At 41.8% G+C, this 23,853-nt stretch overlaps 2 protein-coding genes across 3 annotated transcripts in view; one reads left to right on the plus strand and one right to left on the minus strand.

Annotated features, from left to right (window-relative positions):
• The window catches only part of POLR3C (RNA polymerase III subunit C), a 191,249-nt gene extending 183,799 nt beyond the window's left edge, over positions 1-7,450 (minus strand). The window contains exon 1 of one of the 2 annotated variants that reach the window (XM_078671274.1): positions 7,320-7,450. The gene's annotated coding sequence lies outside the window, so the exon portion shown is untranslated. Of the gene's footprint in view, positions 1-7,313 lie in introns of both variants that reach the window. The other variant, XM_078671273.1, reaches the window with a different exon arrangement.
• Positions 7,451-7,913: 463 nt separating this feature from the next.
• The window catches only part of RNF115 (ring finger protein 115), a 151,667-nt gene continuing 135,727 nt past the window's right edge, over positions 7,914-23,853 (plus strand). The window contains exon 1 of the mRNA XM_078671284.1: positions 7,914-8,234. Coding sequence (XP_078527410.1) covers positions 8,142-8,234 — 93 coding nt within the window. The 5' untranslated portion in view covers positions 7,914-8,141. The remainder of the gene's footprint in view (positions 8,235-23,853) is intronic.

The raw sequence follows: 23,853 nt of genomic DNA on the forward strand, positions 1-23,853 counted from the left end.
GTCTGTGACCACGCCCCTTCCTTGCTTCCGCGTTGTTCCCTGTTTGGTGTTCAGCGCCTCCTTCATTTCAGCGTTTGGTGTGCCGCTTGCCCGATATCGACTAATCTCTCCTCGGAGTCGGAAGCCTTCCTGGTGGCCCAAGCGGTATTCCTTTGGCAGCACTCTCCCTCGCTGCAATACTTTCCCTCCCTCGCTGCAATATTTTCCCTATCCCTAAATTGTTTGCTGCATGTTGTGATTGTGAGAGCGGTGGCTCTGCTCCGTTACCGTTCTTCGAGCAGGTCTTGTGTTTTCCTGCCCCTCCCTCGAGTGTGTAGCTGTTCCGCTTCATTGGCTCCGTGGAGCCGGACGGCACACCTCTTGAGTGTGTGTCTGCTCCGCTCTTCCCTGTCGGAAGGGCTGGCCGGAACACCTCAATCCTTTCTCCTGATATTCCTGTTATTTAGCTGCTTGCCTTACTCTCAGTCTTATCGCAAGGCCATATTGTTTGTTTGAACCCTATTTCTGTTGTTCTATCGAGCCACCACAGTCCTCATTGTATGAATGGTGAATGAATGTCTCTATAGCCACCTCAGTCCAGGACCTTAGTCAGTGTTGCTGACATCCCCTACCCTGTGCAAGACATCCTTAAGGATCCTGTTCCGGTCTTGTTGAAGAGACCCCTATAGAGAATGCTTACAGAAGAAACCGGGCGAGTGTGAAGCGGTACTGAACACATATCAATGTATCATAGTCATTAGAGTTTATAAAGCATTGTGTTGTGATTGTTATTTTTCTTTCCAGCACCTGCTTTTCCTGGCTGCCCGTCTCCTCAACCTCATTCATCCTCATATGGGGAGAGTGGTGGACACTCCTTGGTTTTAATTCCCCCATACTTTTTGAGAGCAGTACCTCAGAGTGAATTTCACCTTCCATTCTGAGGGCTGCTTTTTGGAAGTTAGGGGTATTTATCTTCGCTCCTGTGGAGTCTGGCGACTGTACCTGACATACAGGAGAGAATATGGGTTGAAGAAGAGTCCAGTCTCAAAGAGATTAGGGCAATAGTGAAGAAAGCCGGACAAGCTGAACGGTGTGCCAAGGCTGCCGTACCTACAGAGAAGAAGGAATGTGGTGACTGTGAATAACATTTCGGACAGCAAGCCCAAAAGCATGCAGACTACAGGCCAATACAACAGCATGAAGAAAGACAAATGCAAGAGTGATCATACTACCTCAAAGAAGAACCCAAACTTTATGTGCTACCAGCGTGGTAGCAGTTTACACTCAGCAAGATTTGACAAATGTCCAGCTAAATCGGCCAAATATTTGGAGTGTGGTTTGCTTGGCCATTTTGCCTGAGTGCACAAAAGGAAGGAAAATAAGAAAAGTAGTGAGGTGCCATGTGTGAGGGAGAGTGATGGTGACGCTTTCTTATTGGAGGAGAGTGTGGATGGGTTAGGTACTAAATAGGATTACAAAAGGAAAGTGGTACTGAAAACTTCAAGTGAAGGAGATAACAAACCGCTTTGTTTGGGGGAGTATTGTTACAAGTAGCAGCTGATTCAGGGTCACCTACACGATTATCGCAATGTGTGTCTGGGAGAAACACTGTTGCAGTCATCGGTAATCATTTGAAACCACCTGGTGTCGACACAGAGAGCTATACAGGAGCAAAAATGGATATGGTAGGGTTTCGACATCTGGTATTTAGGTTCAAGAATAGACATGCATTATGCAAGTTGTATGTAGCTAAAGAAGGACCATCCGTGTTTGGGTGGAAGGACCAAAGAAAATTAAACATAATTCTGGATCCCACTAGTCCAGAGCAGGCACTAGTGGCTTGTGAGGATAAAAAGAAATGGGTGTTGGATGAATTTCCATCAGTCTTCAATGGGAAAATTGGTAAATTGAGGGGTTTTACTCATCAAATTAGATTGAAAAGTATTGCGACACCTAGGATTCAAAAAGCCTGCAATATCCCCTTTATAGTCAGGGCGGTAGAAAAGATGGAGTTCGAAAAACTTAGAGATTCATGTATTATTGAACCAGTGGATGCATCCGAGTGGGTTTTTCCACTGATGATAGACAGATGATCCAACGGCACTGTGCGCTTATGTGTTGCCCTATGAGGGTTGAATAAAAATATAGTGGTAGTTCAATTAGCTTTGCCATGGATAGATGAGATGAGATTCTGTCTTTAACCAGAAATGCAAAATGGTTTCCTACCCTGGATCTATCTGCTGAATATCATCAGGAAGTTTTGAAACAGATAGTAGACATCTCACTACTTTCTGTACGCCATTTGATTGCTACGAGTTTTGACGCATGGTGTTTGATCTAACCTCTGCAGTATTTCGAAGACTCATGACACAACTGTTTGGGAACATTCCTGAAGTTAAATTCTTCTAAGACGATATTTTAATCATGGGAAAGACTAAGAAACATCATGATGGGGTAGTAGGGAAAGTTTTAATTATTCGTAGGAAAAAAGGGTTAACAGCTGAAATTGCTAAGTGCAAGTTCACTGAAAGCAAGGACATATATATTTGACATGAAATTAGTGACAAGGGAATTAAACAAAGCAAAACTTGTAGAGGCTATTAATAAGGCTCATCGCCCAAATCCAAGGATGAACTTCGTTTCTTTGGGGTGTTTAGCAGAGTTTTATTCTAAGTTTGTGAGAAGTTTTCCTTGGATCTATCGGCTGAATATCATTGAGAAGTTTTGAATCTGATAGTAGACATCTCACTACTTTCTGTACGCCATTCGGTTGCTACGAGTTGACGCTGGCGGTTTGGTCTAATCTCTGCAGTATTTCGAAGACTCATGACACAACTGTTTGGGAACATTCCTGAAGTAACATTCTTCCAAGACGATATTTTAATCATGGGAAAGACTAAGAAACATCATGATGGGGTAGTAGGGAAAGTTTTAATTATTCGTAGGAAAAAAGGGTTGACAGATGAAATTTCGAAGTGCAAGTTCACTGAAAGAAAGGACACATATCTTGGACATGAAACTAGTGATAAGGGAATTAAACATATAGAAAATCGTGTAGAGGCTATTAATAAGGCTCATCACCCAAATCCAAGGATGAACTTCGTTTTTTTTGGGGGCTTTAGCAGAGTTTTATTCTAAGTTTTAGAGACATATTCAGAGAAAACACATGAGATGAGTGTATTCTTGAGAAACAAAAGCAGATTTGGATGGTCCAGTGCATGTCAGGTCATTTTTAGAAATGAAACCGGTAATTAGTGAAGCACCTCCATTGCAAGGTTTTGATCCCACAGCAGAAATATTGGTTACCACAGATGCCAGTGGAAAGGGTCTGGGGAGCGTACTCACTCTGAAGGATGAACATGGGAAAGAATTTGCAATAGCTTTTACTTACCATTCTTTTTCGCCCACAGAGGAGAAATGCTCTCTAATAGGAAGAGAAACTTTATTGTGTGAGGGCACTAGAACATTTTAGAAAGTGTTTGTGTGGAAGAAAATTTGTAGTGAGATCGGATCACAAACCTTTGACTAAGTTGTTAACAATAGAAAGGTTGTCTAGGGCTTCTACAAGAATTACAAGATTGTCCATGCCTTTACAAGATTGTTGACACTAAATCCAATATGAACGTGGTACTAAAAACATAATGGGGGATTTCCTGAACAGAATGTCTTTGCGTCTTAGGGAAACTGATATGAACCCGTGGAATGATGTGTGTGTTGCAGGGACTTTATTGGTGAATGAGGTCAAAAGCTTGCAGAAGGATGAGTGGATAGAAGAACAGGCCTTGAAAAGTCGTATAAATGTTACAAGAACTGCAGGTCTAGTAACTTTAAATAATATATTTGACCTATCTGTAATACGCTTGACTCACGAACTGGTTTCAAATTATGCGATTCTGGGCAAATATTTTAATTCACTGAGCAGACAATGTCTTCATTATCACATATGAGAGCCCCTTCAAATATGTGAGTTCAGCACTTTCTGCTGTATAGAAATAAAACGCTTATTTTATTTAATGGACTATAGTTTTTCTCTATATATAATACGAATCTAGCCACATATAGGATACACATGACCCCTGAGTTGCCTCTTAGTTCATTAACAGCATTGTCATCAGGGCGGGGCAGTAATGTTTCTCAAATCATGTTTAAAAGCTATCCCTTTTAATAAATATATAACTAAATCTTTAAGTGGTAGCACACTGTCATTTGCAATCAGCACATTTCCTATTGAAATGGCCACAAAATGTCCCACTGATATACGGCTTTAACCCCTTCCATGCGTCGGACGGCCGGGAGTGGGCGTGTGCGTAGGACGGCCGGGGGATGTCCGAACCCCACCCACTCAATAAATCACCAGCACCATGGCGGAATTCGCGCCGTGGTCAAGGTGTTAATGATAAAACAATATAGTGTACAAACAATAATGTTTGGAAATAGAGATCCTGTAATTATATATCATTTGCACATCAAGTAAAGGGTTGTGATTTGTTTTGGTCCTATTTAAATCTTTGTTTGAATCACACCTCTGAATTTGATAAAAATTAACTTTTGTAATTCCAGATACAATATGGAATATTTGTACTATTCCTTTACAAGCTATATAAATGTTTTGTGTTCGAAAAAACTGACATCCTACAGCTTTTTGTTTCACAATGATTATCAGACAGCTCTCTTTACAAAATCATATTACTGTAGTAAGGGAAAGAAAAGTAAACACCATTTTCCAGGATAAACATCAATTGGTAAAATGAAAAACTGACAATTGAACTCTGTCCTTGAACAGACAGTAAATGTGTCAAGATAAAAACAAGATGTAAATGCATATTTATAGCTCATTCACTACATGAATGAATGAATATAATATAGTTTCCTTTACAGCTTAAGTTCACTTGCCAGAATGGACCAGTGGGTCTTAAAAATAGCTCGACCTGAAAAATCTGACTCACCATAGCGAGTGGACAAGTAGATTTTTGGAAGCCTGAAGCATATGACAAAGAAGATACCTTGAGAAATGTTGAAGAAACAATTGTAAATGGATGGGGAAAATGTGTGAAAGTGGAGCTATTAGGTGAAATGAAAGCTTATTGGGAAGTTCGAGATGAGCTAAGTGTTGATGACATTTTTGGCAACAAAATTATAAATTTTTATGCCACCTAAAGCCATCACAGACAAGATTGTGTTGATTTGCCATGAAGGACATTCAGGTACTAAATGTAATGTGAAGGCATTATATTGGTGGTCTAGAGTAGATATAGAAACAGAAAGGTTCAAAAAAATCTTGTGTGGAGTCAAGTGCCGACAAATCTCAGAAAACCTTAAACCCTCCAATGGGTTCATTAGGGTGTCCCAAATTACCATGGAAATAAGAGGCATTGGACGTCATGGGACCTATTACATGGAATGATGGGGCCTGTAAGTACATTGTTGTGTTAATGGACTTGTTTTCAAGATGGTTGGAGTTGGAAGGGGTTGACAAAGTGGACACTGGGACAGTGTTAATCTCTGGATAACATGTTTTTGATAGAGGATTTAACATCATCCATTCTAACGAATAATGGGGTGCAATTTAGATCTGAAGAACTTTGTAAAAATTGCAGGTATTGAGCACAAATGTACAGCATTATATAATCCCTGGGGAAATCGCATTGTGGAGAGAGTGAACAGATTGATTAAGGGGATTTTACAAATCAGGGAAGGAAAATTGGGATGCAGGATTGAGAAAATAAAGTGGCTTGGACTTATAGGGCGACTTTTCATGATTCAGTGGCGGAGAGTCTGTTTGGAGTGATGAGAGGACATGTACCACATTCCAAAGAGAATCCTGGTTGGGTGCATAGTGGAAAAAATATAGTTTGGGATATAGAGGAAGTGAGAAAATCCATTCTAGCAACTCAGGAGGTGAATGTGACTTGGCCAGTGGGTCTGAGTTAAGTCAGTTAGGAAGGCTGCTAAAGGAAAAAGCACATTTCGTGTTCCTAAAGAAATTGTGAAATTAATGAATAATACTGTGGAACTGGATGGTGGCAGTTTTTGTCATAAAAGTCGTTTAGCATTGGCAAGACAGAACATTGGTTAGGTGGAAGACACGAATAACAGGATTGAGAAGGAATGGGTAGATAAATTTTGGTGGCTGTGTGCCGTTCCAGGTGGCACAAGAAGAGAACAATACTGGAGAGGGACAATTTGGTGAGTGTCAAAACGAAGATGTTCTTTTGAGAGAGGAGGAGAGTTATGAAGTCAGGGAATTACATCGGAGGATGTAGGAAATAGTTTGTTAAGGAATGAAGAGAAGGGTGCTGTTAGAACAAACTTTTGGGAGAAGCATCAAGAAACCTAAGAATTTAGATTATGAGTGTAGTATGTAAAAGTTTCAGTATTTTAGTTGCTGAGTATTATTATAGCATGTAAATGTATCAATATTTTGGTTGCTGAATATTATTATCCTTTGTAGTTTTTTTTTTTAACCAAAGGAAAGGGATGTGTAGTAATGGGGTTGTGTGTCATGCAGAATGTGGAATGTAAGTATGTTCCCTGTACTGAAGATAAAGGGTTGGAACGTTGTGGTTGTCGAGGCTGGGAAAGTACTTGTTTGTACATGTGGAACACCTTTGTCCCACGGGGTTGTCAAATAAAAGAATTCTACAACTTACCTGATGTCCCATCAAGTTAACTGTGGAATGGTTTGTACTTGGTATAGCACAGCCATAGGTGGCTAGTCCTAGGACACCAGTGGCAAACGCCCCCAACCAACTTCCACGGCTGAGGTCTAGGAACCTCTCGGCCCTGTGCACTATCTCTTCCCCCAAAGCCTCCAACCAACCATCCCCCTCCCCTCCCCCCCCAACACCGTGGCAATATAGACTGACATACAAGAAAGTCTGTCTTCGTAAACTTTCTTTTTTTTACTAAAACGCTTCATTTAAAAAAAAAAAAAGTCCAAGTTGTTTTCTACTTCAGTGTTCATGTGCAAAAGGGAAAAGTATTGCATGAAAAGCCAGTGACATCTACCAAGGTAAAGTTGGTGGAACCAGACTGGGAAAGCTTGGCGACATAAAAATGAAAACCTATTGGCTATATAAAGGAGAATGTCGACAACATCGTGCAAATAAACGTTTTAGAGAAACCATATCACAAAAACACGAATGGGCAATGAATCCTGCTGTAACAGAGTGTCAACCAGTTACGCCATTCCAATGGACAGTAAGAGCAGTGGGATAAACAAAATCCTGTTTTTAGAGAGGATGATAGATTTCCAATAAAACCTTCCTGGCTAGCAGTACACATTGAAATGAGTTGTTAAAGAACCTTCGGTTGCAGTAAGTACTCACACTTACACTTACACTTCCTCCGGTTGACTACACGAATACCACTCCAGAAAACTCGGGAAGAAGGTCTACAAACACGGAAAGATATTGTGGAACTCTGCATTTACTCTCTCGCCATGCTGAGACTTGGAACACAGAGTTAAACCACTGTTAGAAACACACCAGCCTTGAAATACGGCTGTGATGTTTGGTCGGCGACAAATACAGCGTCCATCTTTAAAGTTCCTAAATCCCGTTCAATAATGCGATAACTTTATCATACACTAGAAAAAAATAACATTTTCTTACAAAATGAAAAAAAAACTAGTGTTACCCAGAAACACATCTTATTATATGATTATACAAAGAAAGGTAATGATCCCTCCATTTAATCTCATATATGTATATTATTAGTTGAGACGATAGTTTAAATAACTGTTAGCTCGGATTGGTTTCCGAGTAGAAACATTGTTTGAATTCCATTGTTGACAGGGCTGTTTGGCAGGCTTGTTGTGCAGAAAGATAGGGGGTGGAAAGCAAATCAGGAAAGCTGTTATTATGGAGTACATCACGGAGGCGTGATCTTTAGCCTGATCTTACTATGGCCAGCGCCGGGACACTGCTTTGCCCATGCGCATTGTAGATTAAAGAATGTTTCTGTGTGGCACTTCCTCGAATACGGCCATAGAGAACTGAGACAGTTCTGTTCCATCCCTTTCCTCCCCTCTATCGTTTCGAAGTTCTGACGTCACGCAGTCAGGCAGAGCTCCGGTCTGTCCCAGCCCTAGGGTTTCCTTCCGAGTTGTGACGTCACGCAGGGACACCAACCTTAGGTGGGCGGCTGGCAGGAGGGAGAACATGGCGGAGGCGGCTGCAGCGGCTGGGGTGTCTGTCTCTCAGCACCGCTTTTTCTGTCATTGCTGCAAGGGAGAGGTCAGCCCGAAGCTGCCGGTAAGAATACGTGGAAATGGGATACTTGTATGATATTCTTAGAATGCTCTACGTTTAGAGATATTCACTCATCGGATTTAGAACCATTCACGCTCAATCTATTCAGAGCCTACTGTTTACCACAATAATAGTTTCTCATCCCAAACTCCCTACTCTTATAGTCCTTCACCCATTTAGCAATGTACATGGTCAATCGTTAGTTCAGAAAGAAGCTATACTACAACTACGTTTGTACTGTATTTCTACGTTATTATTACGTGGTCGTCTGCAGGTTCAATTACATCAATACCTCCTCTCATTCAAGCCATTTACATCAGAGTGTCACATTTATAGGTTCAGAACGAAAATCCCATCACAAGCGTTCAGTAGCTTGACTTTTAGACATCCATACCAACAGGCTTCCCACAAATAGAGCCCTCTAAGCATCACATCTCTCTCCTAGCCGACTCCTTATAAGCATTAACCGTATCATAAGCCCTATAGGTTGCATTTGCCAACGTCTCATCCTCTCCCCTAACTTACATTCCAAGCAGAGATAGCAGCTGACATTTAGAACCCCTAATGAGCTATTCATATTAGCGTTCCACACTCTGTGCCCATGCTATCTGTAGCTGCCACAGTCAGAGCGCACACCATCGACATTCTTTTAGGGAGACTAACTACCTTACTTTCCATTTCATTAACCCCCCACTAGGAACCCACAAGCGGCTGCCCAACCAGAGCCCCTTGCACTGTAGAAACCCATACCATTGGTAAATATTAGAAATTATAATCGGAAAAAAATTGATTGTCCCCAAAAAGTAGCTCAATCAATCAGGTGACTAGTAAAGCGCAACTACTCACCCGTAAGCGCCTCAAGGCGCTGGAAGTGGGGGGGGGGGAGATTGATATGGGGGCTGCTGATCCGCAGAAAGCATTGTGGTTTAGTCGAAGAGTCCGGTATTAAGGTCCTTCCTGAATTGAGGCAGTGACAGTGATTGCCTGAGATGAAGAGGCAGGGTGTTCCCGGTCTTTGCTGCGTGGTAGGAAGAGGACCATCCTCCAGCCGTGGTCTCAGGGATATGTGGGACAGTGGCCAAGGCCAGATGGGCGGAGCGGAAGTCTCTTGAGGGTGCATAAAATGAGAGGCGGTGGTTAAGAGACACAGGTCCAGTGTCCTGTAGGGCTTTGTAGGCATGTGTGAGGAGCTTGAAGGTGATTCTTTTGTTGGCTGGGAGTCAGTGGAGGTCTCTCAGGTGGCTGGTGATGGGGCTGCGGCGGGGGATATTGAGGATGAGTCTGGCGGAGGCGTTCTGAATGTTCTGCAGTTTCTTGAGGAGTTTCTTGGTGATGCCAGCGTAGTGTGTGTTGTAGTCGAGTCTGCTGCTCATCAGAGCATGTGTGACTGTCTTTCTGGACTTGCTGGTGATCCACTTGAAGATCTTTCGGAGCAGGCATAGCATGTGGAAGCAGGATGATGAGACGGCGCTGATCTGGCGGTTGATGGTGAGCGCAGAGTCCAAGATGATTCCAAGGTTTGGTGCTTGGAGTCAGGGGGATCCAACACCAGGAGTCGTCACAGGCGGAGTGGTGGAGCCCAGGATGATGACTTCAGTCTTCTTGGAGTAGGGCTTGAGGCAGCTGTCCTTCATCCAGGTGGCAACAACCTTCATCCCACTGTGGAAGTTGTTCTTGGTGACTGTGGGTTCGTTGGTGAGGGAGAGGATCAGCTGGGCATTGTCGGCGTAGGAAACGATGTTGGGGTAATGGTTCCTGACAGGGTCACTTTATCTGTCCATCTTATTGTGTCCTATGTTCCACCTATTTTGCTGTGTATCTTTCTCTGCATTTGACTTTCACGCAGACGCCTGCAACGCAAATGGTTACTTATTTTGGTTCATTGGTGTATGTAATTCTGTTTTTGGAATTGTCAAGCACCTTGCTGTGTTTTCTCCTGTAGGTTGAACTCTAGTTTATTTTCACTCCTTCCTATACCACAATGCCACCCTTCAATTTCTGTGTGATGATATCCAGCTTTAACTTACTTTCTGGCATCATGTTTCTCTGTAAATGGCATGTGCAGTGCACATTACAATTGGCTCATGTGTACCTTGAATGAAATGTTTGTGTACCACGTAATTTTGGCTTAGATTCTTTTAGCCCTGCCACATCTTCAAACGCTAAATGTATAATGGCCACACCTCCTTCTCATGGTAGACCCAAATGTCTCAGATAACTTCCATATCCTTGGTCGTTGACCTCGCATCTGTTCCTACTCCAAAAACCTATGTGTAACCTGAAGTTTAGGCCTGAGTGTGGCTGTGGCTGGCCCAACCTTTTATGCTGTTTGTGTTAATGAAACAATTATATTGCAGAACTCTGAAGCATTTAGACACTGTGAACTGGTAAGAGTGTTGAGGGATAGGAAATAAAGCTGCTACATTCTTTGAAATATTTTTAACTTTACTAGCAAAGGAAAACAATGACAGTGACACTTTTATGTTGATGACAATACTGAAGGGAAAGTGGCTGAAGAAAGCGAATGGGCCTGGACAGAGTAGCAGTGTAAATGAGTGATAACACATAGGCAGTTGTAGAAAGTGGAAATGTAGCACCAAAAAGCGGGGCCTAGTTAATTACTTGTATCACTTCGGGCGCTTGCCAATCCGCTTTCTCACGTAGTTAAAGAAAGCAAAATGCAACAGTCAAATTCCATTGACATTGAGGGTAAATGGGTGACGGTGCAGAGAGAAGAAGCAAAACTAGTACTGTTATCCTTGTGATGAAGATTTGTTACCGTACATAGTTTTTGTATTACACAACATTCATGTATGTGATATGCAAAGTTTTTGTAACAGGTTCGATTTTAGCTTTCTGTTTACAGTTTTATTTTACAGAAGGTTCCATTACAACCACGTTTCTTTAGTTTTTATTTGACTAGATAACGGGACAGGGTTGCGTTCAACACAATTATCTTAGCCACATTAGAGAGGGGTTCGACACATTACATACATGAAATGGCTTAAAATGCACACTGTGTTGTAGTTTCTGTTTGGGTCTCTAGAGCCTGCACAGTACATTCCTCTAATCTGTTTTGTTTAGTTACATATTATTCTGACATTGCTTGGGCTCTATCCCTTACAGTGGCTTGGCCAATATGCAAAGAGACGTGTCTAATCGCCTGTCATTCTAGATCTAAGGTTGGTGTATTGGGTAGTTTCTTAGTCTGTCCTGTGTTTCAGTTTTACTTCCCATATGATGGGATTTCTCTTAATACAAGGTGACAAACACACGCTCTAAATAGTTGTGTGGTGATGTAGTTTTATTTTTACTTTCTTTAAACTGTCTTAACAATTTGTTTGCATAGATTTGGAGTTGATCACATGTTATTTGTACCACTGCAGCGTGAATGAAGGAAGCCCTTTAAGGATGTAATTTCTTAAGGGCTTTACAACTGCCACCATAATACTTTTAAAATGAATATACCATAAGCGAGGTCAAATACATTACAAAATGTAGGAACATGTTGGTAAGAGGTTAATTTCCTATGTTCTATCGGTTTCCCCAGAAAATCTATTGAGTGTTACAATTGAATCACTGGGATACTTATAATACTTGCATTAGATTAGAACATTTTCTAGCTCTTGCAACAAGAATTTTAGATTCTATTAAGGACACGGAGTAAGGGTTATTATTCTCAATCTTTACTACTCATAATAATCAGCAGCCAATCAAAAACCACACCTCTATCAAACCCACCAATCAACAGTGTTCATCATATACAAAATAGAGATGCACCATCTTGCTGCCTCTTTCTTTGCGAATAAGCAGTCTCTAGAAAGAACAAAGTCCAAACTAGAACAAGCACACAATTCCAAGCTCTCAACAGAGAGTTACCAGAATCCAAGAAGAAAGAAATTCAAAAAGGAGTGCAACATCCCCTGATCCAATGGAAAAGAACACCAACTGCTGGAAACTGCCAAACCAGGAGTGTTAAATCTGTTTCAAATCCGCTCCTGAAATAAGAACATAGTTTGAGTCCCAACAGAACTTAGTCATGAACAGAAGGGAGGGACAATACTATCATACATAAGCCATATGATACGATGACCGCATATTGATTTCCATCTTACCTGTCCCAATGGGTGGGATAATCCTCGCCTCCAGGCCTTAATGGAATCTAAAATTCTTGTTGCAAGAGCTAGAAAATGTCCTATTCTATGGCAGTACTGGAGGCTCTGATTATGCTTGTTCAAAGCTCACCAACAATAGAAGAAACATGCACAATAGGTTTATAATAAAAGATCTTAAACATGGAGTCAGATGACCAATCCGCAGCTCAAATAATATCTTCTGATCTAGAACCCATAGCAAAGGCTTTGGAAGCCATGGCTCCAATTGCAGAATAAGCACCACACACTGAAATGTCAATCCCGGCTTCAGACGTGACCCAGCGGGCCAAGGTTGCCGCAGACACTGGGCGGAAAAGCTTCTGGATAGCCAGTGGTAAAGGAGCCAAGAGGATCTGTTCTATGAGTCAAAGTACATTCTTCATAAACCTTTAAACATTTCACTACACATAACTTAGCATTGTGTGGAAAAGCAGGATAATCAATAGAGTGTGACATAGTCTTTGTTCTTTTAGAGATCATAAAAGAAACACCACCAGGAGAAAACAACCTACCTGCAAGTTTCAGAGCACGTACATCCAACACTCGTCGGCACAAAATCAAGCATAAGAGCATAGTCAATTTGGCAGAAAGTTGTTTCAATGACTAATCGTTATTATCAGGCTAAGACTCTAATAAGGAAAAACATGTGTAACATCCCATAGTTGAGTGTATTTAGTTCTCGGGGGACGAGCCACTCTTAATACCTTTAAGTAATTTACATACCATAGGATGGACACCCGCAGGTTTGCCATCTATAGGGTTATGTCCAGCTGACAACGCTGACCTAAAATTATTTACTGACCTATAACATAATCCAGATTCAGCACACTCAGAAAGGAAATTCAGAACATCTTTTAATTCGGATCTCACAGGATCCACCTCCTGTTGAAGACACCAACTCACCCGACATTTCAATGCAGAAGAATATTGTTTGCGGGTGGAAGGAGGCCAAGCTTGATGTATAAATTCGACACCCGCCGAAGAAAGTCCTTCAATCTGGTCATGGCTCCTGAAACTTTTCAGACCATGAGGGTCAATTGGTCTTGAAGAATTAGAGGATGAGGCGAATCAACTGGATCCAGGAGTAACTGGGGAAAAAACTAGAAGGAGGATGGGAAGAGCCACACACAATTCCAAAAGAGTCGGAAACAACGATTTTGTCTTCCACAGAAGGGTAGCTAACACCAGAGTCGCCGGTTGACTTCTGAATTGGGCTGCTACCCTCAGAGTCATGGGAACTAAAGGAAAGGCGTAATTAGTCTGCGCTCCCCAAAGTGAGGAAGGCAACCGTTCCCAAGGCCATCGGATCTGGTATCCCATCTGTAGAACCGTGGAAGTTGAGCGTTTTTCCCGGGACGCAAACAGATCCACATGGCACGGGTCCTGAGTTGAGGTCGTCTAATGAAAGTTAGAAGGATGGAGTTTCCCTCGGGAATCTGGAGTTCCAGTCTGCAACTAGATTGATTTTGCCCAGAAGATATTCCACCAGTGCCATAATCTTCTGAGGAATGCTAAAAGTCTCGGGGTATGTTGGCCAGTAGGCGTGATCTGGTGCCCGCCAAGCGGTTGATATAACGAACCGCCGAAACATTGTCCATCCGCAAGAGGATACAGCAATTGCTTTTGATGGGAGATACTGACCTTATGGCCAAAGAATCTGCTAAAAGCTCCAGGCAATTGATATGAAGTTGTAATTTCTCAGCTGACCAACGACCACATGTAGAAAATTCTCTGTATTATGCGCCCCAGGCGCAACCACTGGCGTCGGACTCGATGACCACGTCTGGTGAGACTCCAAAAATGGCCTTGCCATTCCATGCTGCCATATGAAGAAGCCACGATTGGAGTTCTTCCTAGGCTTCGGCCGTTAGCGGATTCAGATGGTCGTAACTGAATCCCTGCTGTAAATTATCAATCTTCAGGTGTTGAAGAGCCCTGTAGTGTAAAGGGCCCAGGAAGATTGCTTGAATTGAAGGTGTTACAACCCCTGGCAAAGACACCATCTGTTTCGACAGAGTTGCTTTCCGCTCCCTCTTTATGGATTTAACTTTCACAGGAGGAAGAAGCAATTGTGCTGTGAGGGAGTCTATCTGAAAGCCCAGGAAATCTATCTGACGTGAAGGAACCATCATGGATTTCTTGGAGTTTATCACAAAACTCGGATTCTGGAGGAGGGACACTGTCCAAGACAGGTGCAGTAACAGAAGGGAGTGATCTTGGGCCAGGCGAAGCATGTCGTCCAGATCGATGATCATGCAAACTCCTATCTCCCTTAACTGGGCCACCACAGGTTTCAAAAGCTTGGTGAACCCCCAGGGAGCTGAGGAGAGGCCAAATGGAAGGGATTGGTACTGGTACCATTGGCCTTTCCATTGGAATTAAAGATACAGATGATGAGAGGGGTAAATGGGAACAAACGGGCATCTTTGAGATCTAGGCAAACCATCCAATCTCATTCTTTAAGAAGATCTCTCAACAGATGGATCCCTTCCATCTTAAAGTGACAATAAATCACAAAGGGAATGAAGAGTCTGAGATTCAGCACTAATCTTTGACTCCCCCACCTTTCTTTTGTACTAAAAACACATTGCTGCAAAAACCCTCTGGTGTGGAGACATCAGAGCAATTGTCTGTTTTGACAAAAGTTCCTGAAGTTCGGAATCTATAAAAGACTCTTCTTGTTCGGGAAAAAACTGAGAAGGGGAGAATGAATCTTGATAGGGAGGGTGAGACAGCTCTATTTGATACCCCTGAGCCGTAGTCAAATCCCAGGAATCGGAAGTAATCTTTGCCCAATTGTTTACAAAATATCCCAGCCTGCCCCCCAGAGAAAGCTGTGGAAGGGCTGTGGGAACCATGACCTGTAGATTGTTTGTTGGTTTTAAGGAACACTATGTTGACGCCTTGATTGACAGAGCCTCTGAAGCCAATGGACCTGGTAGGGTAGAACCTTGCTTGGGCCGGATCTTGGGCATAACCTCTACGCATGAGGTTAAATCCATGTTGATGACCTTGCTGGTTGAAGCGGCCGGTCAAGTGTCCTCTGCCACGATCGGCCCTGCCAGGAAGGGGGTTGAAAACGCGTTTGAGATTTTTCCAATGAGATGAATGCATTGACAAACTTGGCTATGTCTTTGAGAAAACAGACACCAAACAATTGGCCTTTTGCAAAGGAAGCAAGATGGATTTATCAAGAAAGAAGTGAGAGAACAGGCCTCAACGAATTATTAGAATGGAACAAAGTACACTGAGATTACCTGAACGTTGCTATTTTCGTTAGGTATTGAGCATAGTTCCATATCTTGATGTTCCCTTTGGCCTTGTGTGAAGGTGTTTGAGCATGAGACCTCCAGCAATCAGGTGGGTGTAAATCTGTCCTAATGAGAGGCGGACCTCACATTCACCTCGTGAATATAGACAAATACGCATGACATTTGAGGTTCCTTGAAATTCACATCTATAAAAGTGTCTCAAGTTCACAGACTATTATTTCTAAAAATCCCATGCCTTGTGAATTTTAATATTTTGTGTAGATGGTTATTGGATCCGCCTTTGGGTAGGTGCACTCCAAAACGTAACTGTAGGTAAGCCAGACTTTTGCCTGTAACTATAACATTGCCCCATCCTAATATGGCGCTCGAATTAGGTATGAAAAAACCGGTTTAAATATAAATAAAAACAAAAGAGTTTTACCCATGTAAGCCAATGCTCTGCAACATTAATGAGCGAAATGTATTTTTTAGGGTCCGGTCGATGTCGCGACTAGACCTGGAAAATAGATAAAACACGGCTACACGCAGTATTAAACTGTAGATTTTCCCATTTGAAGATGGCGCCCGCTGTCGAGACATTGTCTTGCTTTATCTCTCGCGAGAGTACGCTTCTATCTGTGGGGACACGATACATATACGGGAAGGCAGACAGTTGAAAGAGTGCACGGGCTGAGGTAACGCCGGCGGTCCCTCCCCATACCGGTAAGGAGTAAGGGCTCTGGGTCACGAGTTGGAGAATGAAACTACTCTCGTTAACATAATTAACGTAAACACCGTGATTTCGGCCGGAACGGGGGCAGATCAAAGGAAAGGTGTTTTTATCTAAGCCAGAAAACTGTAGATACCTAGGAGGCAGTTCAGGTACTACTCATGTTATTCAGCAGTTAGGCTACGAAAATGGAAGGGGTCACGAGTTGGAGAATGAAACTACTCTCGTTGACTTAATTAACGTAAACACCGTGATTCTGGCCAGATCGGGGGCAGACTAAAGTAAAGGTGTTTTCATTTAAGCCATAATCTGCAGATACCTAGGAGTCAGTTCATGCACCACTTATGTTACACAGTAGTTAGGTTACGAAAATGGAAGGGGGATAATAAAGATATGCTGTAACTATAAGTTGCTTAATAAGTTGTGCTTGTGCCCCTAAATGTTTTTGAAATGAAAGCAAAAAAGCATGTAATCATGTGATGTTTTAAAATCCCTGCAGTGACAATCACCGATGGGGAAGAAAGGGGACTCATAGTTGGAGTCTGTTTAGAATCACAAAAGGGTTCTACCTCTCAGCTGGTATGCGACAAGATAGCTGATAGAGGGTAAATATATTGGATATGTGTTATTTGGTCTTGCCACATTTCTAGCTATGTATCAGGCAGGGTGATAGCTTAACAAGTGTTGTATTTTATAAATTCTTTACAGTTGTGAAGACGATGTAAGTCCAAGGCAGTGGCTAAAATACATAGTGCCCTGAAGAAATTGCTAAAAAGTCAAGTGGCAAGGAAACATGTCGGCAAGTGGAGTATGGTTGGATAAGTAGTAACCACACTCACTTTTTTAACTCTCCACAACCAACACTAAGGAGAAAGAATAAAACTGGAGATCCGTGTTGGTTGTGGTATTTATGTTGTTTTTGACTTCAAATTGTGTCATTGTCGTTCGTTTTACACTGCATGTATTCACAAACACTACTTTTGTTTGTTGATTTGGACACATATTTCCTGGCTTGATGGCACCAATGATGAGAACAGGGCAATCCTGGTGAGTACCTGCCAGGTTCCCGTTGGTGGTTCGCCCGTGAGGTGCCATCTTGCCTACACACACTTTTTTCCTTTCTTGTCTATACGTGACACTGGGGTGTGTGTTGTCTGTTGTCTTACAGCTGTTATTTTATGAAGAGGGTTTGGGCGAATTTTAATTATGGCACAACATGGATGTATCTCCTATCCCATTAATTGAAAGAGGGGAGGATAGTTGCAACGTTTAGCGACATAGGATATACCATTAAGTTTATAAATGTATTGAGCGCCTTGGGTATAGGTTTTTTCTTGTGAAAAAATTGTTGAGTGGAGGGCGACCTATGACCCTAATTCCCTCTAGGCTCCTTGTTTCTAGACACTTCTGCTAGGGAACCCTGTTATGCCATAGCCAGTTTGACCAACTGAGGGAAAATTTGAAGACGTGGCGGCGTTCTGAAGCTAACACGCAGTTAGCGTTGCCCAAGAGAGAAATTGCCTTTTGGGTCCAACCTGCTAGCACCTCTGAATGGATAGAAGCCCCTGTCTCCTGGCTTTGGAGAGCCAATTCTAAATTTTTAGCTAAGGGGCCAGAAACGTCAAGGAGTTTTCCTGGCAAGCACAAAGTGCTCTATCAATACTCTTTTTGGGTTCCTTATTATATTTCTTAAGGAAAGTCTGCATGGAAGTGTCAATATCCGGGATGAGGGCAGTTTTGTGGGGCAAATCTGGGCGGGGCATCCAGAACATAATCAGGATCTGACTTTTGTCGAAACTCTTGCGCAGATTCAACTGCATATACTTGGCCACTGCGGGGGCAGGGGACAAATCGGAGAACTTGGGGTGCACAATGTTCGAAGGATCTAAAGGGAAAGGAGACCCAGTGGAGGGAGAAATGGAGCGGTTGCACTTTTTTGAGCGCTTGCGATCATGAGGTTCGTGGGAAGAGGATATATGTGTATCAGTGTCTGTGGGTGGGGCCGGCGACTAATCTTCTTCTTCTTCTGGGCCATAAGCAGCAAGATCATGGTTGAAAGTATCGTAATCAGACATATTGCATGAGTCAGTGACCCCTCAATCAAAAATTCCCAGAGAGAAGCAAAGGTCAACCAGAGATTAAAGATATATAGCAGGAGGGGAGTGGAAGATCAGAGTCTTAATTATTGTAGCCCTGCTCAGCTTAGAAGTAGGGTGTCAAAGGGGAGCAGTCAGCTGGTTGCAGGAAATCTTTAGCAGGACTTAAACAGGGAGATTTACAGCCCTGACAGCCTGAAGGAGGAAGCATTGAGTAAATATTTATGTAAATTATGCCCTGGTACCAGCATCAATCCTGTAGATTCCCCTTTTGTCACAGTCTGGGGGGAGGCGGCTCCAGCGATCTGTTCTGGAAGCTGCCTCGCATGCAAGAGAGACACGTAGGCAGGCTTCCGTTGATGTTTGCGTGTGTAGCCCAATTGGGCTACACACGTGACCTCGCTCCCAGGAGGGGCTGAGGGCAATGTGCCGTTGCGCAAGGAACCGTAGCGGCAAGTACGCCGCGGTGAAAGGGAAAACAAAGGATTTGAATAAAGGAATAAAAGGCCTGAAAAGCAGGGAAAACACATTGTGAAGGCACAACACGTGCTGAGTAAAAAATAGGAAAAAAATGACCGCACAGCGGTCTATAAGCCAATCGGGTGAGTAGGGCCAATCAGAACGTAAGAGGAAGAGGCTAGCTGCGAAATGCACCAAAACAATAATTGAAGGTATGTGTCTCTTGTATTTATAAACATCTCCTCGAAGGAGCAGCTTAGCCGTTGATTTATCTATTTTAACAGGTGGCCCCCTTTATTTGCAACTCAATTTGGATGCATTTACATGAATAGAGAAGGAACATTTTTAAGGCTACTCCACGTGAGGATTTCCGTGGACACACTCGAATGTTTTTTCAATTCCCCCTCTCTCAAATATTTTGGTAGGTCCTTGCTTAATGTCATATACTCTGAGCCTCGTTTGAAAGGATTTGAGTCAGGAGTTTTGCGAATGAAACTTTGTTTTCTTTGCATCTCCCACAGATACATTTACAGCGCCCTGAAGAGATTCCAGGAACTTTGCCCTGGAATCGAAACGCGTCGGCATGTATTAAGGAGTAATTCTGGTTAACTTTTCTACACCAGCAATTGTTGGTTTAATTAGTTATAATAGATTGACTTAACTCCTTGGATTTTGTGTTGATTTATTCGCTATTTTCCACTTGTATTGAATTACTTGTCATTTTTCAATGTATATGTCTATTCGATGTATTGTTGTGTTTAACAAATGTTGTGCTTTATGTGGGATGTATAGGCTGTAGACACTTGTTTTATTTTTTGGTTGTATTTGTCATTTATTTGTGTGTAAATTTCATTGTACATTTGTGTAAATTAGTGTAAATATGTGGATATAGAGATGTCACTTTTTTTGCTAGAAACATTTTTTTCTTGAAAAATCATTAAACAAATATAAAATAAGTGGTATAAAAATACCTGGTCGATCTAGACGAACCGTGTTTTCGACCTTCTTTAACTGTGGATATAAATGTAGGTGGCTAGGCACTTTTTTTTTTTCTTATGCAAAATGCACCACGGCAAAGCCGTCAGAAGCAACAATTTGCATAAACGAACGTGGTATACAAAAAATCAGTATTGAAAACAGTTAATGATGTACAAAGTAGAGAGGCACTTGTCTTGACTGCGGAGCAGCAATGAAAGAGGCAGGAAGATGGTGCCTCTCTATTTTCTATATGATGAACACTGCTGATTGGTGTGCTTGATAGAGGTGTGGTTCAAAGCCTCATGGGAAAATGTAGTGTGTTTATGTTTACTGTTTTTTATTTGCTCCTGATTATTACGCCTAGTAAAGATTGAGAAGCATAATTGGAGCCTCTGTCCTGCCATAAAATCAAGTTGGTTGGGATGGCCTTTAAATGTGTTGTGCCCTTTGCAGGTCCGGACAGAGCTATTTGACAGTAGGGCACTCCAGAAGGGCAGATAATGTCCCTTTTGGTGGATGTATTGTCTCTTTCCTAAATGGCTGTATACCCTCACACAGACCACCACATTTTGTATGCTGTTACAGGCCAATGTGTCTTCAAATGCCTACGTGCACAATTTACGCAGAAGTGTACCACCAAGGTGACCCTTTAAAGTAGTGTCATAAAAAGTCTCAAATTGTGGTTTGGGATGTATCTCTTTCCCTAGAGACAGTGTTGTGTCTCAAATCGAACCATGCCCAGCTGCTTTTAACACTGCGAACCGACGACCGATATTTAGTTCAATCTTTTTATGAATTATCTTAACAGGAACCCCTTCACATTGCACTTCTGAATGAAACCTGTCCTATTAATTTAGAGAAATGCCTTGCTCTATTATGATTTTCTCAGATACTTTCCTGTCAATGCCAAATGGCCTGAATGTGGGCACTCTGTCAATGAGTTAATGCAATGTGGCACAAGTCACTGGGAGGCCACGAGCTGATGGGTGAGGGTAAATTGCTCTGAATACGTGCTGCAAATAGTCTTGCACTGTATTGGTGCTGTTGCAAGGCCCAGCAGTTTTACTCTGCTCGCCCACATTTTTGCTGCCCTAAAGTGTTTTAGTCTATTTTGTGCTACATAAAGTTAAAGAAAATCGAATATTATGTAATTGAGCTCTCTAAACTATTCTTACACCGGTTTCTAAAGGAGTAGTGAAAGGTAGAGGTTTATCTCCTTTACAAATGGGCTGTTACAACGCTCACTTTGATGTCAAACTGCATTTCTGGCTTAATAATTGATATAGTTTGTTTTGGTGTACATGACCCGGTCATCCCCAGTAGCTGATGCTTGTTAGATGTAAAAATAACCACTTAAAAGTATGTTCCCATACATGGTGTGTTTGATTATCTTTTATTATTAGGATTCAGATTGCAGTAGAAGTGTTTCTTAAATGGAAGCTTGATTCAGATTACTCTAGGATTTCTTTTCATAGTGGGTACTCACATTATTTTAGCCTACCGCACCAACTATGGGTAATGAACGTGTACGTGATTTTCCCAGGAAAAACGACATTTAAAGCATTTGTCATCACACTCCTCATCTCTGTGGGTTTCTCTGAAAATGTTTTTTTAATTCAAATCTTTTTTATTGAAGAGTAAAGATGAAAATAAAGACAATACAATAAGTCTTACAGTGTACAAATGGACAAAAATGTTGGCATAAGGACGCTTACACTAATCAAAAGCAAATCGAAAAGAAAGGATAAGAAGAAAAGGGGGAGAGAGAAAGAGGGAAGAGAGGAGAGAAGAGGCGAGAGAGAGAGAGAAGAAAGAGGACAGATGTATCCATAGAGCAATAGCAACTGGTTTACCCAGACCTGACACGCTGCATGCGTAACAGGAAGTATACAGTAGGCATATTTCTCTGAAAATGTGTGCTTCCTGCTCAGTTCTTAATCTCCCACAGATGTAATAGCTAGAACTAAACCCAAGAAATTCTATATTTTTCAAAGTAAAAAAAAAAATCAATTCTTTAAGTGTGCAAGTCCTTATAGTGATTTGGTGTTCATAAATTTGTGTGTGTGGTGTATTTTTTAAATTTTATTTGTTCACTGTCTGCTGACCAGCTGGACCACAGGCAGTGTTCAAAAAGCTCAGTCTTCTAATTATTTCTTAGTCGCTTCCCCAGTTTATTGCCACAGTTCTCCGTGATTTCTTTTTTTGTCTACATATTGTTGTTCAAGGGTTACAACATTTCATACCACCACCAATCTAAGTGAGAGCGATGTAACTTTCTTGAGTGATTATTACTGTATCAAAATTGTGAAAACATACACTATCCCTCGGTAAGTCAAAACATGCTAGAACGGTTTAGTGACACCTTTACCCTTCTGCATTGCTTTGTTTTGTGTATTGCATTTATATTGCACTTCTTACTCCTGATGTTGTCTAGCTTAGATGCATTAGCAATGTCCAGTTTAATTTCAGTGGCACTTAATGATGGTTATTAACCTGCTTCTAAGACTTTCCAATCTCAGCAGATGAAAAACTAAGGGTCACATCATACAATTTGGTCAGGGGCAAAGCTATTATTAAAAACCTCACCTAAACACTTATGCTTAAGTTACAAGGTACACGTATTCCAAAATAACGTTTTTATTGCTGGCAGCTTTCTCATTTGATCCCTGGTCCACATCACACCTCATTGGCACCAACACATATTCTGTTTTAGCTTAATCAGATCAAGTGAATGAACCTCATCATGTAGGCTGTCACCTGCCATCTGTCTCTTCTCCAAAGCTGGGGCTGTATCATATAATGTTATTTACCAAAGCTCCTGAACCAAAAGCCGGTTAAAGGAACACAAAATCAATATCCGTGTATTCTCTGCCTAAACACGTGTTGTTGACTCCTCTGCCTGCAGTGAGAAACCAAACACTTGCACTGACCTCATTGTTTTCCTTGCTGATCTTTTCACCTAATCCAAGCTTGCATTTTTTTTTACCATAGCCCCCTGCCCAGCACCATTGCTTTAAATTGACATTTTCACAAAAATCTTAAAAGTACACTTTCACTGCTATTCACATTTACAACAATGACAAAATAAGATCACACGCCAACCAAGAACACCCATAAATGTAAAGTTTTCAAAAACATCACCTCAACTTTCACATCAAGGAAGCACTCACTCCATTTGAGTCTGCCTAGCATGCTTTCCTTGCTCTTCACCCACCATTCAAAAGGCTTCTGTTCTTCATGTTTCACGTTTGTTTCCCTCGCTCTGCGTATAGATCGACATTCCTTATCTGTAGGTATCATCCTGAGAAGGTAAATCTATTTAACTTTGTTTTCTGCCAATGTGTTGCCCAGGGCTCCATCTGCAATCAGGGGAACTTGGACTAGTTAATTCTGTCTCCACCATGGTCCTCCTTTGGGTTCCAAATTCCCAGAATTGTTGCTATGGTTTACAACTCTGCCAACAACCTGTGAACATTGAACAAAATGCTAGATCAGCAATGAAAAATGGCCTTGATGTGTATGATCTGCTCCTTCAACTAGGCCAGTATACCCTTGTAATCACAGAGCCTGATTAAAACATTCTTCCTTATGTCACATTGAAGACCTGCTTTCTGACAGTTACTACGTCTTTTCTAAAACTGTCCTGAAGCCAGAATGGTGGAGTTGCCATTATATGGCATGATTCATTTCAATGCAAGAAGATCCAAGAACTTCCTCTCATGTCACTTGAATGCCTACTGTATCACCAGCCTTCGTTCTTTAATTTATCACTTATGCACAGTAGCCTCAATTCTTTCCACACTAAGCCTCTCAGGCCCAATTTGCCCATCTTCTGTAATTTATAGCGATTATAATGTGTGACTTTAACATATTGGTGGGGGATGCATCCAGCAAATATGTCCATGTTATCATTGAAGAAAAGAACAACATAGACTTCATTCAGGCAACACATCT

Source organism: Lissotriton helveticus, chromosome 12, assembly GCF_964261635.1.
Source record: "Lissotriton helveticus chromosome 12, aLisHel1.1, whole genome shotgun sequence".
Lineage (NCBI taxonomy): Eukaryota > Metazoa > Chordata > Amphibia > Caudata > Salamandridae > Lissotriton > Lissotriton helveticus.